This window comes from Saimiri boliviensis, chromosome 21, assembly GCF_048565385.1.
Source record: "Saimiri boliviensis isolate mSaiBol1 chromosome 21, mSaiBol1.pri, whole genome shotgun sequence".
Classification (NCBI taxonomy): Eukaryota; Metazoa; Chordata; class Mammalia; order Primates; family Cebidae; genus Saimiri; species Saimiri boliviensis.
In genome coordinates, this window is record NC_133469.1 from 11,897,701 (window position 1) to 11,910,486 (window position 12,786).

The 12,786-nt window shown below is 55.3% G+C and overlaps 3 protein-coding genes across 4 annotated transcripts in view; 1 reads left to right on the plus strand and 2 right to left on the minus strand.

Annotated features, from left to right (window-relative positions):
* The window catches only part of CACNA1I (calcium voltage-gated channel subunit alpha1 I), a 159,152-nt gene extending 154,827 nt beyond the window's left edge, over positions 1-4,325 (minus strand). The window contains exons 1-2 of one of the 2 annotated variants that reach the window (XM_074391037.1): positions 3,965-4,325; positions 2,669-2,755 (exon numbers count right to left, since the gene is read on the minus strand). The gene's annotated coding sequence lies outside the window, so the exon portion shown is untranslated. Of the gene's footprint in view, positions 1-2,668; positions 3,131-3,964 lie in introns of those variants that run through there. The other variant, XM_074391038.1, reaches the window with a different exon arrangement.
* Positions 835-6,492, plus strand: RPS19BP1 (ribosomal protein S19 binding protein 1). Its single transcript, XM_003932848.4, has 4 exons — positions 835-938; positions 1,102-1,230; positions 4,322-4,419; positions 4,595-6,492. Exons 1-4 carry the CDS (start codon positions 887-889, stop codon positions 4,724-4,726), a joined length of 411 nt encoding a protein of 136 aa, XP_003932897.1. The 5' UTR covers positions 835-886; the 3' UTR covers positions 4,727-6,492.
* Positions 6,493-9,420: 2,928 nt separating this feature from the next.
* Positions 9,421-11,571, minus strand: ATF4 (activating transcription factor 4). Its single transcript, XM_039462980.2, has 3 exons — positions 11,360-11,571; positions 10,444-10,761; positions 9,421-10,341 (listed from the first exon to the last, which is right to left on the minus strand). Exons 2-3 carry the CDS (start codon positions 10,667-10,669, stop codon positions 9,512-9,514), a joined length of 1,056 nt encoding a protein of 351 aa, XP_039318914.1. The 5' UTR covers positions 10,670-10,761; positions 11,360-11,571; the 3' UTR covers positions 9,421-9,511.
* Positions 11,572-12,786: the final 1,215 nt, after the last annotated feature.

The window sequence follows — 12,786 nt, forward strand, 5'->3', positions numbered from 1 at the left end:
TGGCCAACATGGCAAAACCCCATCTCTACCAAAAATTTTTTAAAAAGAAAATTAGCCGGGCGTGGTGGTGGGCGCCTGTAATCTCAGTTACTCGGGAGGCTGCGGCAAAAGAATCGCTTGAACCTGGGAGGTTGCAGTGAGCGGAAATCGAGCCACTGCATTGGCCTGGGCGACACTGAGATACTCCGTCTCAAAAATAATTAAAATAAAATAAATTTTAAAAAATTCAGGATCCCAAAGAACTTTTGTATGTAGGCAGTTATTGATATTTACCATACTAGAAACTAAAACAGAAAAATTTTACATATTCAATTCACTTAAAAAATAAACCCATTGCTTGGTAACATAAACAACATATTTTATAAAAAATAATTGTATTTTTCAAAACAAAAATATGTCTTAATATCTGGCGTAAGGGAAGACAGCTGGATTCTCATGCCGCACTCGACCTGTGCGATACCTTGTGCTGACTGAAGTATATGAAAAATAATCCAGCCCCCCAGTTTCCTCTTTCGTAGAAATTGAAAACACCAAACCCCGCCCCGTCCCCAGCCTCGCACGCCACGGAGCCGCGAGAACCCGAGAAGATTGGCCAACCCGGCGGAGCCCATTGCAGACGGCTTCCGGGAAAGGAGGGGCCTGAGCGCCAGGAGCCAGGTGGATTGGGATTGAATAATAAACGTGTCCTTCTGCGCCTTGGACCCGCCTCCAGCTTCCGACCCTTTTTCCGCTCGAGTGTAAACCCTTAACGCATGCGTCCTAAGAAAGATGGGCGCTCCCCCACAACCTTCCGGAACCCTCTGTTCCTGCTCGGGTTTCCACCGAGACGACAAGGACGGCCAAGGCGGAAGTAGTTTGAGGCTGGTGGGCGGAGCCAAGCGCAGCCATGTCCGCAGCCTTGCTGCGTCGGGGTCTGGAGCTGCTGGAAGCGTCCGAGGGTGAGGAGGGCTGGCCAGGGGACGTCCGGCGCGGGCAGAAGGGTGGCAGTGGCTGTGGGTGGGAGTCCTGGGTCGAGAACCTTCCAAGCCGAGCTTAGCCCCATTGGCATGGGAACGCTGCGCGCCCTCCAACTTGAGTCCCTTCCTCTCTCTTCCCCTACAGCCCTCCGGGACCCTCCAGGGCAGGCCAAGCAGAAGGGGACTCCGAGGAAACGGCCCCGGAAGGCGAAGGCAACCCAGGCCCAGAAACTGCGGAACTCGGCCAAGGGAAAGGTGCCCAAGTCGGCGCTGGGTAAGTTCGGGAAGAGATTGAAAGTGCTGCCCCCGGTGCGGGGAACCTGTGCCCCAGAGGAGGTGGCGCTTGAGGCACGCTTGAAGCGTTCGCCTAGCATTGGTAGACCTGTGTGCCAGGCGTGGAGTGGGGTCCTAGACATACGAAGGTGACGGAACACCCCACCGTTCTGGCCCTCGTGTACTACGCCCCTATTGGGGAGAGAAGCATCAAAGAATATCAAACCCGGCGTATCGTTATTAAGTGTATCGAAGCCTCTGAAAAAAGGCTACAGTACTCTGATGGGGACTTGGGCCAAGTCAGCCTTCTCTGAGGAAGTGGCATTTAAGCCGAGAGGTGAAGGAAGTATAAGAGTGTGCGAGGCTGGCCGGGCGCGGTGGCTCACGCCTGTAATCCCAGCACTTTGGGAGGCCGAGGTGGGTGGATCACAAGGTCAAGAGATCGAGACCATCCTGGTCAACATGGTGAAACCCCATCTCTACTAAAAATACAAAACATTAGCTGGGCATGGTGGCGCGTGCCTGTAATCCCAGCTACTCAGGAGGCTGAGGCAGGAGAATTGCCTGAACCCAGGAGGCGGAGGTTGCGGTGAGCCGAGATCGCGCCATTGCACTTCAGCCTGGGTAACGAGCTAAACTCCGTCTCAAAAAAAAAAAAGAGTGTGCTAGGTGAAAAGTAGGAGAATATTCTAGGAAGAATAGCATGTGCAGAGGTCCTGAGTCAGAAAGAGGTTGTTGCCTTTGAGAATTTGAAAAAAACAAAGGTGACATAGTGAATGAAGGTCAAAGATGGAGCATTTGACAAGCACTTTCCCTAACACTCTGTGCCAGGTGCTGATTCTAAGTGCTGTACAAATGTCAGCTCGTTTGATCCTTGAACCCAGGAGGTGGAGGTTGCAGTGAGCTGAGATTGTTCCACTGCACTCCAGTTTGACAACAGAGCGAGACTCCATCTCAAAAAAGACTTTCAAAGGGACTGGTGTGGACAAGATGGTGATATTTTGACATGTGTCAGGACTTGGCGAGCTCCTACTGTATCTCAGTCTCCAGAGCCTGATTCATAAAAGATGTTAAGGTATTTGTTAAAAGAATTATGAATTCCAAGGAAGAAATAACAACTTGAACAAAAGTTTGGAGTCAGGAAAGCAAGACAGGTTTGAGCCCCAGTGACACTTGGGGTGAAGCAGGTGTGGAGTGCCAGGGGTCATTCCCACCTGTCCCAGCCCTTGTCTCACTGTCCTGTCCTGGGTGCACATCACCTCCCCTATTGGATGGGAGCTCCTAAAGGCACACACACCCCCTTGGGCTTGTCCACAGCTCTGGTGTCCAGCACAAGTTTCAGCACATAAATGATGAGTGAGAGGAATGGCAAGCCTCGCAGGCAATGGGAAGAACACCTCTGCGCCTGCCAGCTTGCTCCAAGCTGCATTGTCTCTTACCTGGGTTATTGCAGAAGCCTCGCCGTTTCCTGCCTTGACATGCCCTCTCCCCCAGTAATCTTGTTCCCAGCAGCAACTGAAGTGATCCTGTAAAATCAGAAATCATTTCTTGTTTCTGCTCTGGGTGGCTCCCATTGTAGTCAATAAGAGGCAGTGGTCTTAGGGTGCCTGACGAGGCCTATGTGACTTAATCCCCCATCCCACTTGGTCTCTTCCTGCTACCCACTCCAGCGTTTGTTGTTGTTGTTGTTTGATAGACTCTTGCTTTGTCACCCAGGCCGGAGTGAACTGGTGCAGTCTGGGCTCACTGCACGCTCTGCCTCCTCTGAGTTCAAATGGTGCTCCTGCCTCAGCCTCCTAAGTAGCTAGGATTACAAGTGCCCACCCACACCCAGCTAAATTTTGTATTTTTAGTAGAGACAGTTTCACCATGTTGACCAAGCTGGTCTCGAACTTGTAACCTCACACCTGAGGTTACAAGTGATCTGCCCGCCTCGGCCTCCCAAAGTGCTGGGATTACAGGTGTGAGCCACCACATCCGGTCCCTCCCAGTTTTTTTTTTTTTTTTTTTCCTACTTTTTTTTTTTTTTAAGATCAAGTCTTGCTCAGCTCACTGCAACCTCCACCTCCTAGATTCAAGTGATTCTCCAGCCTCAGCCTCCTGAGTAGCTGGAATTACAGGCACACACCACTGCACCCAGCTAATTTTTTTTGTATCTTTAACAGAGTATGGGGTCTCACCATGTAGCCAGGATGGTCTCGATCTGACCTTGTGATCCACGCACCTCGGCCTCCCAAAATGCCGGGATTACAGGTGTCAGCCACCACACCCGGCCCTGTTTTCTATTTTTCAAACACATTTGATACATTTCTGCTTCACGGCCTTTGCACTGGGTGCTCCCTCCACCTAGACAAATGCTCTTCCCCAGAATATCTACAGCTCTCTCCAAGGCTGCTACAGTGTCGTTTCAGTCAGACCTTGTCACTCCCTCCTATTTAAAATTGCACTGACCAGGCATGGTGGCTCTCGCCTGTAATCCCAGCACTTTGGGAGGCCAAGGCGGGCAGATCACCTGAGGTCAGGAGTTCGAGACCAATCTGACCAACATGGAGAAGCCCCATCTCTACTACAAAACACAAAATTAGCCGGGCGTGGTGGCACATGCTAGTAATCCCAGCTACTGGGGAGGCTGAGGCAGGAGAATCACTTGAACCTGGGAGGCGGAGGTTGCAGTCAGCCTGGGCAACAAGAGCAAAACTCCATCCCAAAACTAAATAAATAAAATAAAATCGTACCCTCCAGCCCTGGAATTCCGCTTTTCTGTTTCCTGTTTTTTCTCCATAAAATCTATGTGCCTCTAATAAGCGGTGTCCTTTGTCCTTCGTCTCTTCTCACTGACGTGTAAGCTCCGGAGCAGCCTCCTTGGCATGAGTAGTGTTCAGGACCTAATGGTTGGGAAGGTTCCACGGGGGCCGAGAGCCCGGGGCTTGAAGCAGGCCCCGTGTGGAGCTGCGTTTGATGGCGAGGAGCCCAGCCGCTGGAAGAATCCGGGACGGGGACGATGAGGTCTTTGGCAGGGCCGAGGGCCAGGGACCACGGACGCTTCCGGGGGGAGTGACTCTGGAACGGTGTCCCTTGCGTGCCGCCCACAGACGAGTACCGGCAGCGAGAGTGTCGAGACCACCTCCGAGTGAACCTCAACTTTCTGACCCGTGCGAGAAGCGCCGTGGCCGAGTCTGTGAGCCAGCAGGTCCGTGGAGGGGGCGGGCGACGGGAAGGGGCCCGGGAGGCGGGAGCCGAGGCTGCTCCCCCAGGGCCCATGGCGGTCTCCACCCCGGGCGCGGGGCGGGAGGCAGGGCCAGCCCCGCGCGGCCTCGGCCTCCTCTGCCCTGGAAATGATGGGCTCGCTCCCGCGCCCTCCTCAGATTCTGCGCCAGAACCGAGGCCGCAAGGCCTGCGACCGGCCTGTGGCCAAGACCAAGAAGAAGAAGGCCGAGGGTACCGTGTTCACCGAGGAAGACTTCCAGAAGTTCCAGCAGGAGTACTTCGGCAGCTAGGCTCCCGGGGGGCGCGGCGGAAGGGCGCTCGGCCTCCTCCGCCTCGGCCTTCTCCGCCTCAGCCTCCTCCGCGGGCCCCGGGACCCGGCCGCGCTGCGGACGCGTGGCCGGCAGAGGGCGACTCGGGACCAGCCTGGCTCGAGGAAGCCGCGGAGCTGGAGCCGCGTGGAGGCTGGAATGGAGCTGGCGGGCTGGAAGTCCTGGGACGGATTTACACACAGACCGGAGCTGGCTTCTGCAGGCGTGGGAAGAGCATCTGCACTTCCGGGAAAGGAACGTATCTGTTTTGTTTGCTTTTGCCCAAGTGGGGCCTCTGGGCTCTTTGCTGTGAAACAAGGCTAGTTCCTGGGCCATTGGGGATGACACCTCCAGGAGTAGGAAGGCTTGTAGGTTGCTTCCAAGTTGTAATAAATGTGAACACAAGAGCTGTGTAGGCCAGGCGTGGTGGCTCAAGCCTGTGATCCCAGCACTTTGGGAGGCCGAGGCGGGTGGATCACGAGGTCAAGAGATCGAGACCATCCTGGTCAACATGGTGAAACTCCGTCTCTACTAAAAATACAAAAAATTAGCTGGACGTGGTGGCACATGCCTGTAATCCCAGCTACTCAGGAGGCTGAGGCAGGAGAATTGCCTGAACCCAGGAGGCAGAGGTTGCGGTGAGCCGAGATCGTGCCATTGCACTCCAGCCTGGGTAACAAGAGCGAAACTCCGTCTCAAAAAAAAAAAAAAAAAAAAAAAGCTATGTGTGCTGCTGACCGACCTCACAGGGTGTCTTCCATCTCCTGTGGCACCAAAGCGCCACCCTGCCTTCCCCCATCTCCCAGCGTGTTTCTGAGCTCCGGGTCACAAGTCCTCCAGTCCAGTCCCAGCAAGCATGCGTCAGAAGGCCGTTCACCCACTCTGCTGCCCTGCAGCAGGCGAGCCTCCCTCCTCTGGGGGCTGCGACCACAACTAAGAAGGTGACTCTTAAGGCAAAAATAGCTGCTGGAAGCAATTCTGGTATAGGTGGCCAGGCCCAGCAGTGGAAGTGGTGCCTTCTTTGCTACTGGAGGAGTTGGCCAAGGGTGCCAGGCAGGAGTGGGCCCGGACTGCACCATGGGACTCGGCTGGGGCCCAGCTGCAGGCTCAGAGCTTAGCCTGGGCCAGCCTTCTGGCACAGGCAGTGGGACTGTGGCACTCGGTGTTCTTTCCCTGCCTGGCTGACTGTCATGGAGTGCTCTTCCCATTCTCTAGGTCCACATCTCTCCCCACCCTTCAAAGCCCAGCTGGAAGGCCCTGCTCTTTCTCCTGAAGCTGCCACTTTCTACTTGGTCTAAGCGTCTACCTTCTGTCCCCCAACTAGGCTGAGAGCCCCCACCCCACCTCACAGGGCACCTAGGCAAGGGTGTTCGGCACTTGGGTGTCACTGCAGGGACTTTTTTTTTTTTCTTTTTGAGACAGTCTTGCCCTGTCACCCAGGCTGGAGTGCAGTGGTATAATCTCAGCTCACTGCAGTCTCCACTTCCCAGGTTCAAGCGATTCTCCTGCCTCAACCTCCTGAGCAGCTGGGACTGCAGGCGTGCGCCACCATGCCCAGCTAATTTTTGTATTTTTAGTAGAGAAGGGTTTCACCGTATTGGCCAGGCTAGTCTTGAACTCCTAACCTGGTGATTCAGCCTCCCAAACTGCTGGGATTACAGGCGTGAGTCACAGCACCTGGCCAGGGACTTTTTATTTCTACCTGGCCTCTTGGAAATAAAAATCATGCTCCTCCCTGGTTTTCCCCATGTCAGGAAATGGGCCCTCCTTTGTCTTGCTGTGGGGGTCCCCTCACACCCCCATTCCGGCCGCCTCTCCTTCCTGATCCCAGGCCAGTCCTCTGCGGGCTGAGCCCTGTGGCTCCCTAAGTACCCGTCTTAAGGAGCATGCCCAGATGCCCACGCCCAACCCACCTGCTGTGTCACATCTTTCTTTTTAGGGTCCCTCTGTCTCCTTTATCAGAAGCAAAGCTGCATGAGGGCAGGGTTTGTTTTGTTTGTTTGAGCCGATGTCTTGCTCTGTATGACGCCGGGCTGTAGTGCAGTGGGACAATCTCAGCTCACTGCAAGGGTTGTTTATATACTTGGCTCACAGGAATAGTTGTAGAAAAGATGAAGGTCGTTCTCTGCGCTCCACAACCTACGGCTTTGTCCTTCTCACAAAGCAGGAGAAAATGCTGAGAGCTGACCACTCCTGCCTATGAGGCCCCTTCCTATCCCCTGGGTCCCTGGTCACTGGGTAAAGCCCAGCTCCACCTCTGACCTGGTCAACCAAGGCTGGGCTAGCCAAGGCCCGGCAGGGGCCACAAATTGCCACATGCAGGGTGGTGGCCGGACATCAACCTCATCCCTGCTCTTCCCATACCCCTGTTGTGCTGGGCTCTCTGGAACAGACACCTGCCCAGCCAAATGCAGCGATCTGTCCAGGTTGCTATCACTGCCTGTACCAGCTGCCGCTGGGCCAGTGTCCACCCCCAGGCCAGGCTTCCCAAGGGTGTCTAAGTCTGGGTCTCAGCTGCATTAGCAAGAGGGGGACAGTCATAAGACCCTCCTCAGCCTCTCAGGAGGACTCTGAGCTCATTACTGGAAGGCACCTAGAGCCCCAGAGCTCTTAGAACATGTTAGCTACAGTCATTTTTGCTATTTCCCAGGCACTGCTGTGGTCCTGGAAATACGGAAATGAACAAGACAGCAAAATATCTGCTGCCATAGAGTGAGTTTATCTTGTAGTTAGGGAATGGAAAATAGAAAATGGATCTGTATAGAGATAAACTCTGGAGAAAAAGTTACGAAAAAAATACGACGGGGCAAAGGATAGTCTGGGACATGAGCAGGGTCACCTTGGAAGGCTTCTGCAGTAGCATCAGACTGCACAGGGTGGGAGGCAGCCCAGGGAAACGCTCAGGCAGGGGGAGCAGCAAGTGCAAGGCTCCAAGGCAGGACCCAGCTTAACAGACAGATGGAGAAAAGCCTGGAGCACAGTGAGGGGAGGTGGCGAGGTCAGGGAGGAGGGCAAAGCCATTGTGGCCTGAGCTGGTGCCTTCTGGCTCTGGGAGGCCTGAGCTGTAGGGGCCTGGGAAGGGCACAGCCCCAGCATCCTGGCTTCACACCACTGGCCTGCACTGCCCTTCTTGGTGCCTCAGTTTCTCATCTGCCAAATGAGGGCCGACCCCCACTGGCACTGGATGACTCTGATATGACACCCTACACCTATTTAGAACCTGGATGTGACGGAAGCCCGTGGCCTTCGGAGAATTCTAGAATCTCAGCAAGAAAAATCTCTCAGAGCACCAGGTCGAAGACCCATGTGTGATGCCCACTCCCACTGGTGCCTCGGGCAACTTCTCCACAACGAGTTGCATGCATGCCATCCACAGCTGGCTCTCAGGTGACAGTCTATGCTGGCCATGTGGGCCCCACCATGCTGGTCATTACAGGCCATTTGTTTCCAGCTCAACAGGCAAATGAAACACCCAGACTGGAAATGAGTCCTGGGTTCAAATCCCAGCTCTACCTCTTTGCTCAAAATCCTGGGTGAGCCGGGCACTGTGGCTCAGCACTTTGGGAGGCGATCACCTGAGGTCAGGAGTTCAAGACTAGCCTGGCCAACATGACAAAACCCCATCCCCAGTAAAAATACAAAAATTAGCTGGGCGTGGTGGTAAGTGTCTATAATCTCTGCTACTCAGGAGGCTGAGGCTACTCAGGAGGATGAGAATCACTTGAACCTGGGAGGCAGGGGTTGCAGTAAGCAAGTGTGGTGTCTGCCCCATTGGACTTCTGCAGGGACTGGATTAAGGAACACGCGTGCTGTGCTGTTAACAGCAGTGGCTGGGCTGCACTCACCCTCACTCTCCTCCCAGACACTCCCTGGGCACACCTGGTCTACACCACCTTCCACAGAAGGAAAACTCTGGTTTGGCTGATACCCCAAGACACAAAAGGCCACACCTGCCCAGGCTGGGCTGATCCTTGCATTCAAGCATTCATCCACAATCCAAGACAAAAGGCATCGCCTGCCTGGAAAGGCGAATGCACCCTACCAATAGGGAAGTCTGAAAGTGCAGTGGAGTGCTGCTCCATCCTAACATGACCTGAGAACATCAGGCCTTCTAGTTTAGGTAGCGACAGGCACAACAGCCTTCACTGTCACCTTTGTGCCCAGCTCTAGCTCAGAACCTATGCAGAATGTCATGTTTCCACACCCCAGGTAAGGAGAAACAGAGGCCCATCTCCATCCCGTGTCCTGCTTCAGCATCAATTCCCAAAAGGAGCTGTTTCTCAGAGGCTTCTGCAGAACTGTTTAGGTTATAAGCGAAACCTAATCCTGTGTACTTCTCTCAAGGATTGTGCAACCTTACCCAGAGCTTTACGTTGTCATGAAGGCCTCACACAGGTGAAGGCCCAGGCTGTTCCTCCCTTCAAACCTCCTCCCTACCCCACCAGCACTCAGCTCTGGCCAAAAGACCCAGCTTGCTACAACCGGCTCTAGAGTCCCATCAAAGTCATCAGCCACTATGGTCTACACCTAGCAGGGATAAGCAAATCCCACCCTGGATACAAACCTTGTATTAGACTGCCCTCCTCCCCCAGATCTCACAGGGAATGTGAAGACCAGCATGGGGTGGGTGGTAGCGGTTTCACTTGGTTACTGCGCCAAAAGGAATTACACACATGTAAATATTCACTACAAAATAATTTATTTTAACACACAGCTACAGCGAGAGACTCCTATGTACAAGCACCTTGCGCTCCTGACTACCCTCAACTAAGGGACCCTTTTCTTCCCCCTTGCCTTTCGGACCTCTTCTATCAGATCTTTCAGGTACTGGATCTCCTTGGCCAAGGAATCTGCCCTCTCTTTTAGAGCCTCATTCTTCTTTTCCAGCTCCTTGCACTCACCAGTGAGGGCCTCCTGCTCTGCCCTCTTCTTCTGGCGGTACCTAGTGGCTGCTGTCTTGTTTTGCTCCATCTTTTTCAATTTCTTATCCAGTTTCTCGCCCTTTACTTTCGCTGCTACCATTTTCTCTCCAGGAGGGTCATAAGGTTTGGGGCGGCCAGAGTCACAAAGAACACCTGGAGATGGGAGGCTCCTATTTGGGGAGCCCCTGGCAGAGGGGCTATGCTGGGGAGAACCCAGATAGGACTCTGGGCTCATACAGATACCACTATCATTATCTGAGGGAGCGTCTTCCTCCTTTATGCACTGCGGAATCATGGCAATATAAGCAGTGGAGTCTGGCTTCCTATCTCCTTCAGAGATATCCACTTCACTGCCCAGCTCTAAACTAAAGGAATGATCTGGAGTGGTGGAGAGGACCCCTGGGGATAGGGGAAGAGGTTGCAAGAAGGTGAAAGGGGCAACCTGGTCGGGTTTTGTTAAACTTTCTGGGAGATGGCCAATTGGGTTCACCGCCTGGGGGGGCTCCTTATTAGTCTCCTGGACTAGGGGGGCAAAGAGATCACACGTGTCGTCCAACGTGGCCAAAAACTCATCTGTCATGGTTTCCAGGTCATCTACACGCAACAGGGCATCAAAGTCAAACTCGTTCAGATCCATTTTCTCCAACATCCAATCTGTCCCGGAGAAAGCATCCTCTGCAAAAGATGAGTGATGGCCTCAGTGAGTCAGACACAAAGGTGGCAAGCCCCTAACCCCACATCCCACCCGGACGATGTGGCTGGTGGCAGCCTACTCACCCTTGCCGTTGTTGGGGGCACTGACCAACCCATCCACAGCCAGCCATTCGGAGGAGCCCGCCTTAGCCTTGTCGCTGGAGAACCCATGAGGTTTGAAATGCTTGGCCACCTCCAGGTAGTCATCTAAGAGACCTAGGCTTTCCTCAGCCCCCAAACCCGACTGGTCGAAGGGGGACATCAAGTCCCCCTCCAACACCTCGCTGCTCAGGAAGCTCATCTCGGTCATGTTGCGGTGCTTTGCTGGAATCGAGGAATGTGCTTAATTCGAAAGTGTCTCTGTCGCTTACAGCAACGCTGCTGCTGAATGCCGTGAGAAGCCTGATAAGAATCAGAAGCCAAGTCCCATTAGAAGTTAGCTGATCTGAGAATTTCATCTTTCCACTTATGAGGTGGGACGGCTAAACCGGTCATCTAGAGACTCTAACAGGGCAGATTTATCTCCCCCGCCCCCTTCCAGCTCAGGTTCCACAAAATGGACGATCACGGAAGCGCAGCCTTTCCTTCACCGGCCAGGAGGAAGGCGCTCCGTCTCCGCGTCCAAATACGGCCAGGGCGGCCACGCCCCGCCCACAGCCCGCCCGTGACTCACGCCCGCGGCGCCGCCCTGCGGCCGCCATCTTGCCTTCTGCCACGTTTCGCGGGTGAGACATTTGAGACCCTCAAGACCCTTGGGGGGACGTCTCGGGGTACGAGAGCGATGGGACTCCTAGGAAAGCAGTCCCGGCATCTAGCTGCGCTTTCCCGGTCCCGGGCACGCGAGCGTCTCGGAGACACCCAAGCAGAGACTACGCGTCTTTGGCGCTCGTAAAATCGCTTCCCCCTTGGAGGCACCGTCCCGGCCCCATACCGCGCCCCACCATCCCAAAACCCTTGCCGACCCAGGGAGCACGGCTGGATGGCCCGCCCCGGTACTCACGCCATGGCTTAAGCCGCTGGGGGGTGCCGCTGCAGAGCCTGGTGCTACTGCCGCCGCTGCAAAGGCCAACGCTGCCGCAGGCACTGCTGCCTCTAATACGCCATGGTGGCCTTAGGCCCTGCGGGCTGGGAGGGAAGGCGCACACGTGCGAAACGAACTACATCTGTGAACGAGTGAAGTAGAAATGGCCGCGGCCGCCGCCCGCCGCCTTTTATAGACTTCGCATCGACGGAGACGCAGCACAGACTTATCCTTCCGCCGAGGCCACGTGACCGTCTCCTCCCGCCCGCTCCCCTCCCTCCCTCTGACGCCCCCACCACCTACGTCCAGCTGGAGCGCACCTTTGACAAGAAAAGGACTTTGTTTCTATGGCCTCACGAAAGGAGAGCGGTACACTACTTTATTAGCTTCTATAATCAAAGAGTCCGTTCTTACGTTTGCCGCCGGAGCGCGGAGTGATCTCAGACACGCCTCGCTTCCGGTGTCGGCGCAGTGGGCGGGGAGAGGTGGTTTTCCCACAGAGGGTTTTCATTGTGAAGGCCGAGGCCGCCAGGTTATCGCGCGAGGTGCTGGCGTAGAGCGCGCGTCGAGCTGATTGGCCCAGGCGCGGTGAGTCATATATACCTCGAGCCCTTATTGGCTGAGGGCCCTAAGTGGGTACGGCTGAGAGAGGGAGCCCAGGGCTTGCGCGGGAAGGGCCAGGGTTCCGGCTTGTCTGCTCTGTCTCAGCCCCGCCCGCCTGCTGGCCCGCCGCGGTAGCGCGGACTTCTGCCCCCAGGCGGCCTTAGCGCAGTGCAACCCGTAGTGGCCTTAAGGCCCGGCCCCAGCGGTCGGTCCCGCAGCCCTCCGTGGAGGTCCCCACTGGCGGCCCCGCCGCCGCTCCCAGCCTGCGCGCTCCTTCGGTGCAGGTTGCGCTGATTTCTGGCCTGCGGAAGCCGCGGGGTTACCCGCACCAAGCCTGAGTCTTCTAGAGACTCCATCCGTAGCCGACATGGTGCTGTCCCCGGGAGGCTGAAGGAGTCTTAAGAGGGCGTCCCGTCCCTGCCCACCTGCCGGCAAAGGCCGGCTGAGTCTGCAGGGCTCCTCCTAAACTCTGGAAAGGAGCCGGGAAGACGCGCCATCCTGTCGCCCAACCTGGGTTTTTGCAATTCTCATCCGGCTCAAGTGCAAGGCTGCTACGGAATAGCATCAGAGGGGAATTTCTGGTGGCCTCCGGCTCCGTTCTGTTCCCCTAGGAACAGGATTTTCTTCGCTGCCGTCTCTCTGGGGTAGTTTGGATTCACTCCGGATTCTGAACTCCCCAGCCTAATCTGCTTTTCAGCAGTCAGGTTCATGGCCCTGGGAGGAGAGGCGCCTGGGAACCCACGGCCGCTTGCTGGGGGTTGTGCGTTGGGAAGGGGTAGTCTGTTTTAAGAGTACGAGAAACC